At 35.9% G+C, this 20,888-nt stretch overlaps 1 protein-coding gene across 4 annotated transcripts in view; it reads left to right on the top strand.

The window, feature by feature from the left end:
• Positions 1-20,888, top strand: part of EML1 (EMAP like 1) — a 116,401-nt gene that overhangs the window by 69,521 nt on the left and 25,992 nt on the right. For 2 of the 4 annotated variants that reach the window (XM_072337026.1, XM_072337028.1), the window contains exons 3-7: positions 2,083-2,215; positions 10,208-10,342; positions 14,082-14,110; positions 15,483-15,509; positions 18,641-18,770. In XM_072337026.1, the coding sequence (XP_072193127.1) occupies positions 2,083-2,215; positions 10,208-10,342; positions 14,082-14,110; positions 15,483-15,509; positions 18,641-18,770 (454 nt within the window). The remainder of the gene's footprint in view (positions 1-2,082; positions 2,216-10,207; positions 10,343-14,081; positions 14,111-15,482; positions 15,510-18,640; positions 18,771-20,888) is intronic. The other 2 variants (XM_072337027.1, XM_072337025.1) reach the window with 1 other exon arrangement.

Here is a 20,888-nt window from a genome sequence, read left to right as displayed (position 1 = left end):
ATGCCAACAAAGCAAAACAAGGAATAGATTCACTACTTTCCATTGGTAGGCAGATGTTCATCTGTTTGGAAAACAGAACTCATCATGCATAATGATGGCTTGGGAAGACAAAAGCTAATGTTTGCGATGTCCTTCCCTTCCTCAGTCTCTCCCTCAGCTCTTATTGCTGAGCATGATAGTGTATGAAATGGAGTACCTCTTTGTTCTGTCTGGGTCAGCTGTCCTAGCAGTGTCCTCTTCCAGCTCCTGGTGCAGCCCCATCTCCTTACTTGCAGGGCAGCTTGAGAAGCTAAAATGTCCTTGGCTTAGTGTAAGCACTGCTCTGAAGCAACTTAGATATCAGTGTGCTGTCAACTCAGTTTTGGTCACAAATCCAAAACATAGAGCTATACGAGCAGCTATGAACAAAATTAACTCTAGCACAGTGAAAAATCAATACAGTTCTAAAGACAGTGTTAGTATGTTAAAATAGGTCATCAAAACAGCACTGGAAGGCACCATGAGTTCATTCAAGTCTTGTTTCACCTTTCCTTAAAGCTGCCCATGATGTCAGAGTACTCTGGTTCTTTTTACCTTTGGTAAAAATGGTACTATTTAAACCCATCAACCCCAGCTTCTCCTATCTTTAGGGAGCCCAGAGTTTTTCTTTATTTCTTTGTTGGCTTGTTTTCATGTCATCCTTCAGTCATCTAAGCCAAACAAGCCTTATTTCTTCACTGTTTCCTGATGGGGAGGGTACAATAAATAAATGATGAATGTGTAACAAACAGCTTCATATTTTAACACAGTTAACTACTTCAGTATGTGTCAAACAAGTATAGCTCATCTTGAAATTTGCATTCACAAGTAAATCTTATTTACCAATGCAGTCTCCTCAAGTCAATCTTTCACTGTTTTTTCTTCAGTGTATGAGAACTTTAGGTGAATGAGTCAATACATGATTACAATCTATGCTACAATAAAATGCAAGCATATCTTAATCTAGATCTGAATGCAGTTGTTAGGGGTTGGGTTTTTTAAAATTTATTTATCATTTTATATTTACCCTGAGCAGTTTTTTTCCCCACAGTATTTCATAGCTGTTTTCCCTCAGCTTTGAGATGATGCCAGATTTTTTTCTTGTGCTTCTTAAGACTTACAAACATCTACTTTCTCCTGGGTATTCTTTCTCTGAACCTGGAGACTTGTGGCATCTTGACAAAGATGGCTGTAATATGAAGTGATGTCAAATTTCAGGTGACATATAGAGCTTCAGTTTTCTTCCCTGCTGTGCAGAGAGCACTGACACGCTTGTGTCTATGTTCCCTATGTTTCCAAGGTTTGCTTTGTAATGTAAGTTTTCATGTAAGTACTCACTGCTTGCAGTTTTAACCGCTTTTTGTTTTTGCAACTAATTTCTAATGCACTGGAATGGAACTTTTCAGTTATTCTACTAGTAGTTACAGTTTACACGTGTGTAACACTTTATGAGCCAACATGTGATCAGAATACAGTTAGATAATGTCAGCTGATGAAATCTGCTGTTATGATGATTTCAAAGCTTTTTCTGATTGGTGGATAAAATTCCTTTCTGTAAGGACAGCCTACAGTCTAGAAAAGAAGTCAGATGTGTGTAGCTGGAGAATAAGGATTTGTTAACAGATTATTTACTTGTGGAAAACTTGTAAGAATGTTGAAGATCAGGAGTTTCTGGAACCATAACTTACCTTTATTTCTAGCACTCTTCCAAGTATCATCCAGGTAGGTGATAGACAGGTGTTCTCTTAACAGGATTGCTTTTGGTGGCAGCTGCTGCCTTTGTGCCTACCTGTAAGCTGACTGAGCTAGAACAGGATTTTGTAGATGGCACAGGCTGTGGAATTGTGTTCTTAAGCCACGTGAAGATCATTTAATATGATTATGAATAAAAAGATACTTAAATCATCTTCAAAACCTACATCCACATAACTTTGGCAGTAGTGGGGGGAGGGAAAGAGGGGGAGGGTACTCTTCAAGTATTTCAAAGTATTTTTACTTTGTTTGCTAGAGGAAAATAAGAAAAGAATATGTAAACAATGATTTAATCCTCTACTTGTTTTGCAGCAAGACCGCTGGTACAAACACTGCCTTTAAGGACAACTGTTAATAATGGAACTGTGTTACCAAAGAAACCAAGTGGCTCTCTACCTTCTCCATCAGGAACCAGAAAAGAAACTGTATCACCAGCAGCAAAAAGGTATGCATCCCTTGGAAGCACAGTAATTGTTAAACTGAGGGAATAATGGATCTTCAAGCTTCTCAATATATGTTTTTTCTTATTTTCAAAGCAGTAGTCTAAATTCTTAGCTCAGAATGAAAAGCGATGGAGTTAATTATAGGAGATTTAAAACTCATTAGGTCTAATTAATCAGAATTAAGGTTATTAAGCATTGTGTGTTCTTTTTAGGGTAATTTACCATTTTCTGTTACTTTCTTGTTACTGCAGTCTAACACAGAGAATAAAGCATTTCTGCTGTGCTGTTTTGTAACATGATGCAAAAAGTAAGGCAAGGATTTTCTAATAGTAAGAAGAAAACATGCAGTCTGTAGAGAAACTGTGTTATCGTTACAAATCAGTGTGCTACCTTTGTTGAGTCATGTTAGAAATGTTTCAAGTATCTCACAGAGGAAAATAGCATCTAGCACATTTATGCAAATTTATGCAAAAGAATACCTAGCTATAGACACCTTACTATTACTGTTAGATGACTGGAATGATGTTTCAATTTCAGTTGTGTATTATTTTGTAGATTACATATATGCCTGTTATACACCTAGGTTATAAGAAGTGCAACAGATGGAGTGGAGCCAAGTTCAAGTTAAATGTGACAGTTCTTGTGCTGCTGCTGCTCTGCTGTAATGTTTGCCTGTTAAAACATATACTTGTATTATATGCATGAGGTTGTTTTTGAAACATTTCTTTGGCTGTGTATCATTCTCAGCATTTTGTAGAGACGATGCTGTCAGGTCTGAGAAAGGCAAGTTGTGGAGAGTATTAACATGCTATAGTTTGAAGCTTTTTTTGTTAAAGGTCTCTTCCTAAGGGGAGATGTTAACTAAGTGTATGCTGCTCTGTTGGTGATTTGAGGACCACTGGTTTTCATAAAACTCCAAATTTTGTTATTGTGGAGAATCTATTCTATGCAGAATTGAAATTAGAAAGCATTGTTTGTTTCAATGTCACACAAATAGAGCTGGGCTCCTATGAAATGGGCCTTATTGCAGCTGCAGGCTTTGGTGAGTTTGCCAAAGATAAGAGAGGGAAGGTAAATACAATATGAATGTATTCATTATCAGAAATATGTTATCAGAATTTTTGCAGGTGGATGGAATTACTTGACTTTTAAAGAGAAAATGGTTTTGTGTTTTGAAAGGAGAGCTATTTTATGTATCACGAACTTTTAAGGAAAAATATTATTTTTTCTTAGGTCTCCTAAGATTGTTCTTGTTAATTGAAAGCAGAGTTTTAAGTGGTATTTATTTTAAAAAAAGAATAAAAGAGTGAGCCCAAGTATTGGCACATTTCACTTGTGTACGTAGGGTGGGACCCATGATTCTGCACACTTGCTATCCAAGGTTCAACACAGGACTTCCTGCTCCAGTACGGAATGGGTCAGATGCAGGTGAAGATCATTCTGTGGCCTGTGAACAATGTCATGGCTCTATACATCCTTGAGATAAAGGGCATCCCACAGCCTTCCCACCTCACTCGCATGTTGTCTGGATACCCTCTGTGCTAGTGGAAAAGTCCTTACGGAGAATCCTTAGGGAGTGACAGTTGTATAACTGCCTTGGCTCATCTGTGAATGAAGTCTTCCATGGGATAAGAATTTTAATATAATTCTATTGTGCTTATTTATTATTTTATGTATATATTGTGTATATATACTTTCCGAGGAAGGGAGTAGAGTGTTAAACTCCCTACTATTGAATTACTGTAGAAAACTTTTAGTAAATTATTCTCTTCTGTTTTTGAAAATTAACTTTAAAATAACTGAAGGGGTTTTGTGTTTTTGCAATACGGCATGCACAAAATATTCGGTATTCATAGGTGAATATATCTTAACTGCTTGAAGTAGCCGACTTGCTAGTAGTCAAGTAGATAAGCTCATTAATATGAGTTCATTCATACTTTACATTTATAATGGACCATTTTACATTCAAGTGCTGTGAGTATATGTAGAAGCAGAATCATAGAGTGGCTTAGGTTGGAAGGGAGCTGAAAGATCATCCAGTTCCAAACCCCAGTGAAAATGGGGGGGAGGGTGCAGCATGGGGAATATAGCAGCAAGGTCAAATAGGAGGCAGAAGTTCTCTGTGTTATGAAGCTTTAATGAGCATTGAACAGTTCTTGAATTATGTGTAGTTCTTAATAACTTTTAAAGTCCTGGTTTCAGATAAACAATCACATTTTAACAGTGCTATTCTCACATGAAGTGATTCTGAATCTGCTACTAATTCTTGGTGTAGGTGTGATGATGTGAAATGGAAGGTCTAAATAGTATTAAGTGCTTATAGATGTTTTTAAAGCTTATTTTCAGCTTGAATATATCTATAGAGTGTTTATGTACTACATAGGTGTATATATACAATATAGGTGAAGAAAGAAAAAATTGTTTCCAAATTTGAAAAGTGAAAGAAAATCGGTAATTATAAAAAGGAATAACTCCTTTCGATTTGGGTTTTCTTTTAAAACTTCAGTTTGCTGCTGTAAATTACGAACATCTGCTAGGATTGCTATAACAGGAAAATAGCATCTTTTTCTTCTTGTTGAACATATTTTCAATGGAGGCAAACCTGAAGGTTAATGGAGTCTTTCCCAGATGTTTCACTGAACCCTGTTATGAAAAGGGGATTAAAAATAAGTAAATTCTGATTTGAAATGTTTGGTTAGGAAGTATATTGTTTCCAGTTAAAACAGCAAGCAATGCCTATCTGTATAAACATACACAAATGATCTCTGCAGGGATCAAATGTGCATCCATAGATTCTATTGCTTAAAAATAGATGTGTTTATTGACATGTCTACAAACACAGTCTCATTTATATGTGTTGGTTAACTCATCTGAACCCACAGATTGGCATAGTGCTCCTCCTTCTTGCTGGATTGCCAAGGAGATACAGTTCAGAGTTCACTATGTTTTTCTGATTTCCCTTTTAATATTTGAAATGGAAATGACTACTTGTGGCAGGAATACAACGCTGGAGATGATTAAAAAAAATATTGAGGTTGAAAGGGTGGAACTAACAGACTTTTATTCAAATTCTGCCCCATTCTCTGAATGACCTTATGCAAATATCTTAACCTTTATGCATATTGGTTTTCCATATGTAAAATGCAATATCAGTAGGTTGTTATATGGCCCAATGTGTTAATTAGAACCAGATCTGTTAGAGCATTGAGTAACCTCAACTGACTCTGACTTCAATTTAGAATTGAGGGCACCAACCCCCCTTTGGCATTTAGATCTTGTATAGCCAAAACATGACTATCCAAGTTAAGGAAGGAATGAAATAACCTGAATACAGCAAATACACAATAACAGCACATAGGTCAATCAAATGATTAAAAATATGTGGTAATTAATGCAGTGCAGAACTTAAAATATTGTTAAAAATGATGATGCTGGTGATACTAGAACCAAAAGTTCTTATCCAGAACCAGCATGTGCTGCACAGCTACGTGGCTACCAGGTGCAAGCTGGCTGATGCAAAACTGAAGTGATTTACAGATGAGCTGGGTAATCACCTGATACAGATAATCAAGAATTGCCCATCTTTGTAAAGTGTTTGCAAGTCTTCCTTTGTCCCCTTGTCTCAGGGACTTAAAATTTTTTATATCTAGTGTGTTTACTACTTGTAAGCTGTGGAAGTCAGGAATTTTTTTTGTATACTGATTTTTATTCTGAACCTTATACGTAGAGTAATTGTTTGAAAGTTTTATTCAGCATAAGATGAACTCTTTCTATCATGAATGGAACTTTCCCTTCCCCCACCATTCTTCCTTTCAGAAGCAATGTGGCTTGAAGTTCATTGCTTAACACTAAATTTGCCTTTGGAATGTGTCCAGCGCACAGTAGTAATGTTTTGAGTTCCCTATTAAAATCTAGGTTTTTGTGACTCATCTAGGATAGCTTTGTTTCCAATAGTTGAAGGGGAAAAAAGAGGAAAAGAAAATATAAGGGAGGAGAATGCAGTCGGTACCTTTCTCAGTAGGGATGCTGCTGCAGACTGTAGGCTAGCATATACTTTCTCTTTTAGAAAGAGCCAATCAGTCACTCTTTGTTCTTGAGCAGATTGTAAAGTACTACAATGCTACAAAGCTGACAATGGAGATCAAAAGGAAGAAATTGGAACAAAGAAAACATAAAAAGCTTTGTTTGTAGGGAGAATAAAATACTTTAATAAGATGAATTCTTGTTCTTCTAAACTCTAAACACATGGCCCCTAGGAAATTGTTCGGTCTCCTGGAATTAATGTTCCACATTCTGTTCAGGGGGCAGCAATGATTTGCAACTGGCACACACAAACTGTGTCAAAACTTCAGTTTAGTCTCCTATTTAATGCTTGACTCTCTAAAAACTGTTTTTAAATAAAAGGAGCATAAATATAAAAAGCCTATCCATTGAACTTCAAGTGGAAAGCCATTACACTACTTCACTTTATCTCTAACAATTAAAGTTATTAGTGTGCTTTGCTCGAAGGCGTAATGAAATTAAAGTTATATATTATTCTTGAATTCATTCTAATTGATTTAAATGAGAGTCAGGAGTGTTAGACAAGTTTCAGAATATTAGTATTATTAGTTTCACTACTATACAACTATTTCTATGTATTTTATTTTATGAGCTTTAGTATTTTTCCCTCCAGAAATTTGATTATATATATTTATATATTTTGTCCGGGTTTGCTCAGTGCAATTCAGTGATGCAAGCATGTAAAACATACATGCTATGCAGTGTTGTGTGTATATATGTATCAAGATTTATTTTCTTGTCTTTATTGTTGCTTTCTTAATGGTCTTCTGTCTCCTAGCTGGGTCATCTGTCTGTTTCCTTAGCTTCTTTGATTTTCTGTTTTTCTCAGTAGCTTCAGAAAGAGTCAGTGTATTTGGAGCACTGCTAAGATTTTGTCATTCAAAGATACATTGGTGTACTTAAATGTATGGTTTGAAATGATCAGACGCCAGAACCAATAATTGCTGTTGTTTATTCTTGCACGTGATCTCATACCTTAAATGCATGCGATGATGTCTTTTAATGTAAGCTTGTTTTAAATGTCTTTTCCATGTTTTATTGTTGCATTCACTTTTTATTCTGCTTTGTTTACGCACCTCTCAATGTGGATTAAGCAGGTCTGTGAATCTTCTCAATGCATGCAAACTGAAAAAGCCTGCTCTAAGGTGAGGGATTCTTAATAGCTTTCTAGTGTTGAAGCTCAATTGCTTTTCCTTCCTGTTCTGATTCGAGTCATAGAAAGTGGCTGTTTTAGTGGCAGCATTAACACTGTAGAACTTAACGGTATTTATTATTCCCATTTTTAACACTTTCAGAAGTACATTTAAAACTTCTTGTTGCTGATAAATGCATTACTGAACTTATCCAGCAATGGTTTCTGATGTTATCTCCATTCTCTTATGCTAACGTCAATTTTACTATATTTCATTAACACTCATTCCTTTCTTAAGTTTAAAAATGATATTAACAAATATTACCTTTTAATTAAAAAAAATGAAATAAAATTGAGAATGTTCTCCTTTCATATCACTACTGTGGAAGCCAAATTCTGGAATCCAGTCATATTCTTACAGTCTTGTAAGTTAAATGAGTATTTGTTATCATTTTAAATCCTTTCTCAGGTGTCCATTTATCTGCTGCAGCCATACTGATATTAAACACTGGAGAAATCAAAATATGCATATGCCAAAATGGAGTTAATGTAATGGAATGAAAATATCCTGTTGTGATCCTCTTTTTCTGATCATTTGCTAATACATCTCACTGGGCTTTTGCTGTTGGTGGAAGTTTAAAATTTGTCAGAAAGTATTTTGGCTAGTTAGTTTAAGCACTAATAGACATAAAATAACTTAAAAGAGTTTTGTTCTTCTATTGTGGTAAAAGAAGTTATTATACTGATTTGAGGCTTCATCAGTAAAAAGATATCATTGCACTTCTAAGCTTCAGGCCTGTTCATTTTTTATCCATCCATTCATCTTTTGAAGTTGATAGCTGTAAAAATAAAACCTCAAGCGATATTAAATTAGCTTAGAATTGCTTCCATGACTGCTACAGTAGTTATTCTGATGTTAGCATAATTTTGTGATTTCCTTCATTTAATTTCAGTGTTGGCTGATGTTGCGTCTTCTTTTTTTGGTTAAAGAGAAGATGTATCAAACCCTTATTTTGACTACAAAATCACACGGAGATGATGTTTTGCATTAGTAAAATCCAGTGAAAGGGCACATGCTGATAAAGATTATTTACATGGAGTAAAATTGTTCAGTACAGGGGCTGCTTTATGTTAGCCTAGAGAAATATTATATGGAACGATGTTAAGAAAGACAGAGAACTGTTTAATGTTTGTAGCATGCTACTTAGTATAGAAGGAAGGTTTTCATGCATTTGACATTGAGAAGACTTGGGCAGGGTTAGGCTAGCTTAGGAAACAGTAATGCCAGAAGTGACAACAGAATCGAGTTTTCACTGCCTTTTGCTTCTCTCGTGCATTATTTGTCTGTCCCTGTGTGCAGCTTAGCATTCTGCTTGCTCTCTTACATCATTCTTTCCACAGAAACGTTTTTGTTTCAGCTTAATCCTTTGAATGGTGCTTGTTTTTAATACAATAACACAGCATTGAATATCTGCACTATCACTGCATATTCCAGAAAGATTTTTGCCAAGCCATCTGAGATGCATCACAAGTTGTATCTGCTCTGCCCTGAATGCATGGAGCTTCCTCTCAGAAAAATATTGTCTTTGCCGTGACTTGAGCTCAGATGTGTCCATTGTATTGTACAGTTACGTGTGTTGACCATGCAGAAAAGTCTGCTTCGCTTCCTTTACTTAATAAGAGTTGATGACTTTGTTTTTTATACTACGCATGAAGTGGGGCACTCTGAGGAGCTGACTGAGGTAACATGGCAGGGGGTGGTTTTTAGAAGTTGATGGGATGGCCTGGAATAGTCCATGGTGATGCCTGAACTGAGTCTCTTGGTAAGCAGAGCACCATGGAGTGTAAAAGGTAACAGGGCTGGGGTTGGCAAAGGGAATGACTGGAATGAGCCTGGTTCCTGGAGAGCAGGAGCAGAAAAAGCTGAAATGTTTCTGTGAAGAGACAGAACATGACTAGGATGTGAGGAAAATTGCACAGATGTCCCTGCTCTTATCTTTGGGGAGGGTAAAGCAGACAGAGGGCTGAGTTGGGAGAAAGGAGGTGCCAGTACCAAGTCCTGTCCAGCTGGTGCTGTGGAAGCAAATCGTCCCTCATCCCAGGCACAGCTGCCCGCCCTGCTCAGAGAAAGGAGTAAAGCAAGGGAACTAGCCCAGCTCACTTACTCCCCTTGCCCCTAGGAAGCATTGCTTTAGAGAAAAATGGTTTGAACTAATGGAAAACCATAGTACTTTGTCACCTTTGATATATGCTCTGGGTGATAGATACTGCTTATGTTGTGCCTTGTGGTTCTCAGTCAGTGAGAGCTTTCTGTCTGAAAGTCATGCAGGAGCTACCTTACAGCTGTCTAGCTTTGTACCACACTGTAATTGATTTTGAATGCAGATACTGGTTATCTTGCTAGTGCTCAAATTTTGACCTACTTTTTATGTTTTCTGTAGTCAGCTGGTGTCTGGTGCTTTCTTTGAGTCCTTCCTTCTTCTTGAGATAATTCTGAAGTGTGGGATGGTATTCAAAGATTTGGGAGGTTATATGGAAAGTAGGTGTTACAGATGTCTGATATAAGTGTGGCCCCTTTTTTTTTATAGTTGGGCAAAAATGTATGATGGTCTCTATCGCAAAAGGTACTCAGCAAAGCTCTTATGTAAGATCTTTAATAAATTGCTTTCTATTAAGCAATTGTAATAACATGATGTTATTTTTATGGCCAGCTTTCTATTTGATGCATTTCTCAGAGATGTTTGTCATGAAGTGTGTACAACTAGTTCTGCTGTTAAGCTTCCTCCCTTTTTTTTATTAGTACTATTAAGAGAACCAGCTCTGCTGAGCGTGTGTCCCCGGGAGGCCGGAGGGAAAGCTATGGAGATTCCAAAGGGAGTCGCAACCGCACTGGATCCACCAGCAGCTCATCCAGTGGTAAAAAGAACAGTGAAAGGTAGTGTTTCTTGAATGGTCATCCTGTTGGTTTTTTTTTGTTTTTTTTTTTTTTTTGCCTTCTGCCCTAAAAGTGTAAATTGTTTCTTCAATTCAGCAAATATTGGAATTTGTTTGTTGTTTTTTTGTTTTTAAACCTCCACTGGTTGGTAAAAAATACATATTCCAAAAGACTCCAAATCTTTTTTTTTTTTTTTTTTTTTTTCAAATTTAGATGAAATTTTCCATCTCACACATGTGGAATGACACCCAGCTGATATATGGGCAATAACTGTCTCAGCTGAAATCAGATGAATGAGAAATGGAGAAATACACTTATGTGCAGGAACTATCCAAAGAAGCAGAATAAAGTAATGTGTATCCCTGTGCATCTTGATGGTGTTTCTCTGTGTTGCTGACAGTAACAAAAGGAGAATGTCTTTTCCAAGAGTTTCAGAATAGGGTATCTTGAAGATACAGATGATTTAGTTTTTGTGGTGAAATCAGTGTTTTGCCTGATCAATTCTTTCCCATATTTCCTAGACAGATTTTGGCCATTAGCCATGGCAATTACACCTATATCTGTCCTGCTACAGTTCCTTGTGTAAAAAGAGGTGTTGATAATAGTTTTGAGAAACACAGTGTTGACAAAGATAACATAATAATGTAATTCATCTGTTCTGCATCTCTATGCATGAGTGCCTTTATAGGAGTCATTGGATTGCTGATGAGACTATGGTAGGACACAAAACTTCTTGTTGAACTCTGTGATCCTTATGGGTCCCTTCCAACTTGTGTTATTCCATGATTCTACAACTTCTTATTTTAATCTCTTTAGCATCTTCCCTCAATGTGGAGATTGACTGAGGTTGTTGTGAAATAATAGGCAGCAGCTAAAAGTGGGTGATTGAATTACTGCTAGTTTTGTTTTGAAGCTATTCCTTGCTACTTGATACCTGCATAAGGTTCTATTTATCTGAAATTAGTTTTATATTAAAGCTGCTAAAGTAACCAGATGAGAACATTAGTTACATTTTTGATTATTTCAAAGAAGAAAAGATACAACTTTTAGCAACTACGTAGTGGTACTGTAAACTTAAAAAGATTGATTCACAAACAGCTAAGAAGTGGGGGGAGAAATAAAAAGATATAACTGATGATTATCTGCAAAATGGTTTTGTTTCTAGGTTAAAAATTGATCAGAATTTTACCAAGATACTTTAAAATTTTTCATACTCTTGTAACAGAATTCTGATGTTTACATAATTCAGCAGACATTTAATCTGGTCACAAAGGATTCAATCCAGTCAGCATAGATTAGAAATCACTTAATTTGGGTTTGGGGGTGTGGTCCCATAAACAAGTAAAGTGATATGTAAATAATGTATGAAATACACTATTTAAATGAAATTTCCTAAGGAACTAATTGAGAGACCATGTTAGATAGCATTAGGTGGAGCTAGCGTGGCTTTTGCTGCTGTTAGAGCAATAATTGTGTGATTAGAGTTTTCCCAGGAGATAAAAGGCCTGAGTTCTTATATCACATGCAGCCTGCAGATGTTCAGAGCCGCAGCTCTTACCTTATTGAAAAGTGTCTTTTTCCTATGGAAGAGTCTAGGTAACGTCTTCCTAAAGTCTTCCTCATAATTCCTGCTGAAGGCAGGCAACTGTGCAGAACATAGAGCCAGAGTCATGGGACTGGAATCATGCTCACTTCTCTTCTATATGCCAGAAGCTAAAGCTGTCCTCCTAAAGCTAACTACGTGTGTGTAAGAATGAAGAAGAGGGTATTACTTAACTACTTGCAGCCTTTTCATTTCTTGTGTTATATCTGGTCTCTAGATGAGGCTTAAAGCAGAATACATGACAGAAATCTAAGAAGGCAATTGTGAAATTACTGTTTTTCAACATAATTGTATGTACAATTGTAGCCATTATGCAAAGCCATATTGCTTTAGATAGATATTTTAAGAAGCTTTAATAATAAAGGATGAGGAAGTGACTGTAGCCTGAGGGTGTCCCAGTTCCCTATCACTCTGAGCAAGAGGTAAGTCCTTGTTAAGTTTTTGGTAAGTAGGAAATGATTCAAGATCATGGAAAAGAGAAAAGGAGCAGTCAAAGCTCTGTGTCTGGTTAGGATTTTTATAATTAGAAGGTACACATGGTTTGCTTTATTACTGTAATGAATCAGCCCTTTGCATTAGCGAATAAGTCAGCATGGACAATTCAGATCTGGGAGGTCTTGTCTCTAGAAATGTAGCATTTCTGACAAATGCTGCATCCCATAAAGAGCTTATTTTCTATAAATGTCTTCACTCATAAGAAAACAATTTAATCCTGGTGCTAAAAATGGTAATGCATCATGGTATTTATTTAGATTGGCTCTGTGGGCAAGATTGGTGCAAGAATTTTGTTGCATGATTAATATCCAGGCTGGTATTATGAGAAGCTGCTGTACCAGGTGGGACCCATAGAATTCTTTTGTTAGTTGGTTCAATCATTAGAAAAACATATTATTTTTAATACAGCAGATTCAAATCAAAGGAAAAAGAATAATACTCAGATTGCTTGTTGTGGCTTCAGTTTCATTTGTAGTGAGAGGGAATCTTTCATGCTTATCAAAAATCCTGCAAGCAGTCTAGTTTCTCTTTATCTGCCTGTGCAGTTCTGGATCTGATGTGGATATTGCATTTCAAAGCTCTGTGGATACTTCATCCTTTTCATGTATCTCTCCACTGAAGTTGCGGAGTTCTCGACTCTTCTGGGATCACTCGGAGCTATGCTGTAGTAACCTGATGTTTCAATAAATGTACTGAGTACGATGAATACATGGCTGGGAAAAAGATAACTGCTTAGTATGGCTTAATGACCCTCCTGTTTCATCAGAAACAGCTCCCTCAAGATTAATTACATAGTGGTGAATGATTAAAAAAGCCCCAAACAACTGTTATTTCTTGAGAAAGATTTCTTCTTTCTGACCAGCATAGCAGGGTAGTACTACCCAGAGAGCAACTCATCTTTTCCGTCTCTTCCTTATCCACATGTATTTATGTATTTTTCCCTCACTTTTTCCCAGATAGTTTTCTCAAGTCAAAATGGCAAGTGGATTTAACTTGTCTTTCATGTACTGCACAGGGAAAGAAAGTGCTTTAATGATGATGGACACGTGTTTCCTGGGCTTCACTGAATACCGTCGTTCATCAGGAACCAACTGGGCATTTCCATCTTTTATGTAAAATCTTTAGGAAAGCACCATTCAAATTTTATTTTGCTCCTTAAGTTCAGAGAGAGCAAAGCCATGAAGGAAATACCTATGTATACAGTAGCTCCCTCCAGATATTCAGATATATTGTATTTAAGAATATATTCCTAAGTCTTAATGATATCTGTAGCTCTTCTTAGGATACCTAATTTCATTGACGGCAAACCAAAATTTGACACAACTGCCCTAGGCCAATTTCCATGTTCTCCTACAACTGATGCTGCAGGAGGGAAGGATCTGGTAGTAGTAAAAGATCTATGTTTGCAAGAATGCAAAGAGAACTCAGTGTTTAAAAAAAGTGTTAATATTTGTCATTAAGGAACCATCATGAATACTGTTTATAATTTTGTCTGCCTTGAGAATTACAGTATAAATAATTGAATTATATCATTACTTTTATAGAAATATATATATTTAATTTTTTATCGCATCAATAGCCTTATGTGTGGATACTTTGTGTGAGCTTTTTAAAATAGGTATTTCTTTGTTATTTTCACAGCAAACCTAAGGAGCCAATGTTCAGTGCAGGTAGGAACTTTTAACGTTTTTAAACATTTAAAAAATGTGATAACAATAGATTTTATCTGTGAATGTTCAGGAACTGGTGTTGGGACTCTAAGCGCGATGCTTATAGGCTATACTGATAGTATATATTGCTATAGCTTTTAAAAGAAAACCTGAGCAGTTTGCTCACTTTTCATTGGCCCAGTAGGTTTATTTTAGTTAGTCTTCTTTGTAAGAAGACAAAGAAGAAAAAGCCATGTCTTCTTACTTCAAATATATCTTCCTTTTGGGGCAGTATTAAAGTTTTGTGAATTGAAGTGTTACTACATTCCAGTTATGACACATTAATTTAGTTATTAGCTGTACTTGATTACTCCCTTTAAAGAATTCCATATCTATCCCAATGCTTTGTAATACAGTTTGTCAGATTACAAATAAAGAAGTTGTATTGAAGCTATGGTTTTGGAGATCTATCTTGAATTCAAGAGTCATTTTTTTTTCTCGTGTATTATCTTTATTACATGATTTCAAAAGCAAACTATGGCATATTAGTGCAAGAGCTGGTCCTTGTCCTTGATGAAGATAAGAAACTGAATTCTACACCTAAGTAAATTTTGTCCTGAAAAAACACAGATTTAAAACAAATCATTCATTACAATAGAATAAGGAAGACAGAAAATGGCTCATTTATCAATTTTATCATATTCTGGTTGTTTATATTTCTTTGACAGTATCTTACATTAAGCTGAACAAGAAAATCCCTAGTTTACCAAAAGGATTGATCAGCATCCAACAAAGCTCTTAAGCAGTTCTTCAAGATTTAGAGTGTAACTGGTTTTGAATTTAGGAATATATAGAGTTGAGTATTTAAATACATTGTGACAGTAAAACCACAATCTACATTTCTTTCCTGAAAACAGTTGTTTCAGCAAAAGAAGTCTTAAGAATTCACACAGAATTTGTAGTTTTTGCCTAACATTGATTGCATAGTGTGAGAGAATAAAAGGTGTCCGGAATAGTTGTTCTTGTAGCACTTCCCCAGTAGATAAATGTTGGTAATTAAGCATGTTATGCAGCTTCTACTTTCCTTACCTGGGTAAATTCTTACTGAAAGTTCTAAGAAAGTTGTACTTGATATTTTAGTTACTGTTGGCATGTAGTTGCATAATATAGCTTAAATAATTTTGAAAGATAAAGGGAGTGAACAGTGATTCTAGGTGGTTTTGTCTGTAATGATCCCACCTGCTGAACAGCATATGGCTTAGGTTTTGTCAGGAAGCAAGCTAGCTTCCAGCAGACTGCCCCTGGACAGCCTATAGAGCAGGTGTATAGTGAGGCTGTTATACTGGAACACATCTTTATCTAGCCCTTCTGTCTCTGTCTCTGTAACCACAAGGGAAGCGCCGTGTGACACACTGCAAAGGTAGGCTGCACTTCCAAAACCTCATAGCTCTCGAAGCAAAATGGTGCCAGCGTGATAAAAGCTCTATGTATAAACTGCACTTTTTTTTTTTACTTGCATGCATTTTGCAATGTTAAAACTTTTCTGGTTCTTTTGAGTAGAACAAAAATATTATACAGTCTATTATACAGTCTACTGAATTATAACCTGCAGGTTCACTGTAAAAATAGAAATGGGTTATAATTGAATCACGGATTTTTCAGGAGAATTTGAAATAGAAAAAAAACATGTTGAGAGAGCTATATGGCAACGTGGATGTTCACTGTGTTTGAAATGGTGTTTTGCACTTCTACTGAAATTCATATAGATTTGCCCCTTTGGCTGTTTTGCTGGTAGTCTAACACAATGATAGAAGCCTTGGTTTCTTCCCTTTGCTATTTCATACTGAGTAGAATTTAGAGTTAGATTTTTCTGAACGCTAAATAAGCAGATTTAGGCCTACAACTAATTTCTAATGTCATAACGCAGAGTTATATTTGGTAAACATGCCATATTGTTTTCTAAAGTTGCTGCTAAATTGCAGTGTAAATATGTACATTTTTGATGCATGTTTACGTCTGTGATATAATCACAGATCTGTCTTGCTTTTAGAGATAGCTTATTCCTAACAGTTTTTTCCATTAATCAGCATCTTTCAGCTTTGCAACAAATGTAAAATTTCATTTTAAAAATGTTTATTCTCAAGACGAAGTCTTTTGAAAGGTTTCTACTTCTATGTAGTCATACAGTTTTATGCAGTCCGTAGTGATCCTCTTTGCTGATCTTACTAGCATTCACGTCTCCTAATTCCAATTCAATGGTTATTAACTTTGAGAGTTATTTTCAACAACAGTTTTAAATTCACAGCATTGCGGATGTGAAAGATACATTTGTTCAGAAGATTTGCCACTGATATGTCATTGTAGTTTGTCTGTCTTTACCGCTATTTTTGCATACGGAACTGTGCTGTCTTAAAGATTTAGTTAAGGAAAAATAGAAGGGTACTATGTAGATGATATATTTGTATTACTAACAAAAATCAATACACATAGAATTAATAGTACCCAAGCTTCTAAATAAATATATAGTACTGTGCCTTGCCTAGTCATCCTGAATTCCTACTTACAGTTAGAGAGAGAGAGAGAGGCATACCTAAGACGTATATACTTTGGCCTTCATCGCATGCTTTAAAGTGTGATTAATTCCTGTAAAAGTACCTGCTTCTTCCTATTTACTCTAAAAAGGAGTTTCGAGTGACTAGGTCAAATGTGGGTAATTCCACTGTAGATACCTAAATGCAAGTTTTGTGAGTTCCATGTTTTTTAAAGTGAGAAAAGCAGCTTAGTGAATTAAACTTTCATCCATTCACAGCCTTCGATAAGCACAGTCCAGACTTACCACTGCTGAAAATCTATTAAATTTCACTGCACCAGTATCACTAGCATTGGCTTGTGTTTGAAGCTCATTAAATAGATGCTGCATGCGCATACAAATAGTGCTGTAATGCTCTGCTCTTTAGTGCTCTACCCTCTTTATTTTCCCATACAGATCTTTCAGAGTAGGTTTTTTATATCAGTTCCAGTATTCTGGCACTTTTTAACAAGCTTCTTGAACTCCAGCCATCTGTCACTCTTGTTATTCTCTTGTTTTGGTGTTTTGTTTGTTTGTTTTTAGTATTGTTGTTTTGTTCTCATTATATTTCGTTGTTTTCATTATGTCTGTGAATTCTGTATGTTAGGGGATTTTAGAGAGCCCTAGCTGTAACTTTACTGTGATCTCTCCCAGATGAATCAGTCTAAAGGCAAAATACACACGTATGTAGGTAATACAATGTAGCTGTTATGTTTCTTTGTTCAACCTATAATTTTTATTCATTTAATCAGAATTTCTGATGTATGCATTTCCAATTAAAATAAAGCCTTAATTTTTTTTATTAGAACATGGTAGTATACTTGTAATGATACCTAGCAATTCATAGTATAATTTTAAGACTCCTAAATTGTTATTTTTTTTCTATTTACGTGATTTTGTTACTTTTGCCCTTCCATTTCCTTTGTGCCCACGATTATTCTGTCTAGTAACTCTACAGATGTCACTGACTCCAAAACTGCTTGATTCGCATGAGAACAAGGCTGAATTCCTTAATCTGCCGATGGAGCAGCAAGAGCCAGCACGTTCTGAATGTGGACAAACTTCACCAGAAGTTCACAGGACGCCCACTTTGGCCTTGCCAGTTCCCAAAAGTCCTAGTCAGACCTTCATGGCATTTGCCAGATCTCCTAGTTTTATAAGCCCCATGAAGTCCCCAAGTCAGTACTTCCAGATCTGTTATTAATCCCTGCTTCTCCTCCCCCCAAAAATATTTCTTCTGAATTCAACAAATTATTTTTAGTATTTTCTTTTAGAAATGTTTACTTCTGTCAGCCAGTTCAGTTTTTGTAGCTTCTCTCCTCTGTGTCATTTTCCTTTCTATAATGTGCTGTCAATGTTGTCGCTCCTTCTCTTTCTTTAGTGATTCTTAAAACGCATTTCTTTTTTTTGCATGTACATCAGCATGATTCCTCTTACTAACTGTTCGTGTTCCTTACTTCAAATGTATCTCTAACACTGTATCAAGTGTAAAGCATATCTTTACACTGATATGCAAAGAATGTGACTGAGTGTTGGAAAATACTTTAGATGCTGATGCTCCACTGTAAATATTGATTAAAAAATAAAATCACTTTAAAGTGGCATTTCTGTGTTAATTGTAATCTTTGACATTTTCCCCTTTCAAACATTTTAAAAATGTAATATGTAACATTCTTTGTTACAAAAAAACCAACATTTTAATTGTAGCCCTTTAATTGTTTCAGTTCTTCGTGATGTTGTTTAATTCTAATTCTTTTCATAATTTTTAGAAGAAAAAGGGACTTACTTAAATATATATCTGTGTAGTGAGCGTGATATAGAGGAAAAGAAAGCTGCTTATTTTATATGTTTGTGATTGCATGTCATTCTGTAATTGTTAACGCACCAAACTGTTAAGTGGGAAGGGATTGAGGAGCACTGGAGTTCTCTGCTGACTTTTGTGTTTTTTTGGTGTAACTCTAAACATTTCTGACCTTTTGTAGAGGAAGGATATGTAAAAATGTTTCTTCGTGGACGTCCTGTTACCATGTACATGCCCAAAGAGCAAGTGGAATCTTACAATTTGGAAGCAAAAGTAGAACTACCAGCCAAGAGGCTTAAACTGGAATGGGTGTATCCTTTCTGTGTTGGAGAACTACTTGAAGTCAATGATTTCTTTATGATGTGTTTTAAATAAATTTTAGAGCTGAAGTATAGCAAATTTTAGATCTTCTTTAATGAGGTATGCTTCATTAGTGAAGTGCAAGGTGACATTCCATTCAAATAGGTGCTCATTTCTCAAGGCCTGCTGTTCCGTACTCAGTGAATTACAGGGTGGCAGCTGAAGACTTTGCTTAAACATTGCCTGAAGGTTGAGTTTGAAGCATGCTAATTAGCTGAAGATTAAGCTAGGCATATTGTAAGAGTGTAGCGAACTGTGATTATTAATTATAGTACTCATAAAACAATCTAAGGTGGGGTTTTTTTTACTGACTCTCTGCAATAATTTATCACTTTGAACTGTGTTTTATAAAAAGCGTGCCATTGGTTACAGCAACTTCTTATAAGGACAATTTCAGTACTTGAGTAAGACTAGAACTGAAAAGCATATTGCAATTGATATGTGCCACCATTTAGATTTCAGCTGTGCTCAAGCAGCATAAATGTCAAATGACCAGATTTTTCTACAGATATCTATCTATAAGTGGACATGATTATAAAGTTCTGTCTTGGAAAGAAACCCGTAGCGTTTCATCATGTAAAGAAATTGCCACATTTCAGTTTTATTACTAATAAGTCTGTCCTTTGAAAAATGAAATGACATTTCATTTGTGTATAAATAATAGGTGATTTATGGTAAAATATAAAACACAAACAGCTGTTTGCAGTATCCACTACATTTAGAGAGATTAAGCCTTCATTAGGACCTCTATTTTAAGAAAAGACTTTTTTTGGTCCTGAGCACTGCAAATAGGATGTTGCTTTGTCTTCATGAAAAAGAAGAAAAGCTGCAAATATTCTTTTTCTAAGTTGTATAAATAGAACTCCATGTGGTTTCAGATTGCACACAGGATTTCCAAGAGTCCCATTGTATTCGCTAGAGATTAATGACAGATTTAGTAACCATTCTTGTTATTCCTATTGCAGCTGAGCTTTTGTGGGTTCTACCCCACTCTGCTGGAACTGCATAGATAATAGATACAGAAATAACTGAGGATCAATTAAAAAATCAAAAATATCTGGGCACCACAGTTTAGTAAAATAGTTGAGAAGAGAGTGATAAATACTGCTTGCAGCATTCTGCCATTGAATCATTGTATGTATATCACAAAAACAACCGAATGATGTCTTTTCAGGTTTGCACAGTCTGCCTCCCCTTAAGGAAGGGGCAAAAGAATTCTATGGGGAGTTATAAGATGCTTTCTGAAATAAACAAATCCCACAAAAATGAAAATCCGAATAGATTGCCATTAGCACTGTGTACAGGGAAGTTAATGCTAATATTACAGACTTAAAAAATGATAATTAGGGTCATGATTTCAGTCTCATTAATTTCTCATCTAAGCTCACTTAAATGATTATTTCCTAGATGGGCTATTATTTATTTTTTTTCATTGCTTGATTATTCATATGTCCTCCCAGCTGTGTATCTGTATATCCAAAATGATCCCTTATTAATAGGAAAGGTATTAATTAATGAAGTGCCCCAACTAACCCTAAGTAAGTACTTTGGGTTTCACAAAAATATTGTGGTGTTTTTTTTTCTGGATTTTTTCTTTGCAGTTAAATCAAATAATACCATCCATGCTTCAAAGTTATGTCAGTGAGCAGGTGTCTACAGGACTCAAAGAGGAATAGATTAGCGACTAAAAATAACACTCAGTTTAGGGACTATATGGAGAAAAGATAGACTCCTGCTCACATTTTAAGATAATTGGAGGAGGAAGGGAAATAAAACAAAGCAGCAACCCTACAACCAACCACTGATTCAGATTATACAATAAAGTCAGATATGGAGAAATAGAAATACTGAATGATAAAGTGAGGGAGGGCTGGAGCAGAGGTGGCAGTGCCAAGCAGGACACTGGCACTGGGTGCATCAGGGAGAGAGGGCTGTGATCAGCAGAGATCGTTTGAGAGAAGCTCATTTAGTAAGCGGGAGGTCTGAAACAAAGGCTGCAGGCCAAGAGAAAAGGAAAGGTCAAGATAACATTCGCTGAAGTGCCAGTTCACCAAATCAAAGTTGACGGC

Source organism: Excalfactoria chinensis, chromosome 5 (assembly GCF_039878825.1).
Source record: "Excalfactoria chinensis isolate bCotChi1 chromosome 5, bCotChi1.hap2, whole genome shotgun sequence".
Lineage (NCBI taxonomy): Eukaryota > Metazoa > Chordata > Aves > Galliformes > Phasianidae > Excalfactoria > Excalfactoria chinensis.
Note: the sequence above shows the minus strand (reverse complement) of the source record. Positions and strands in the feature narration are given on the sequence as shown.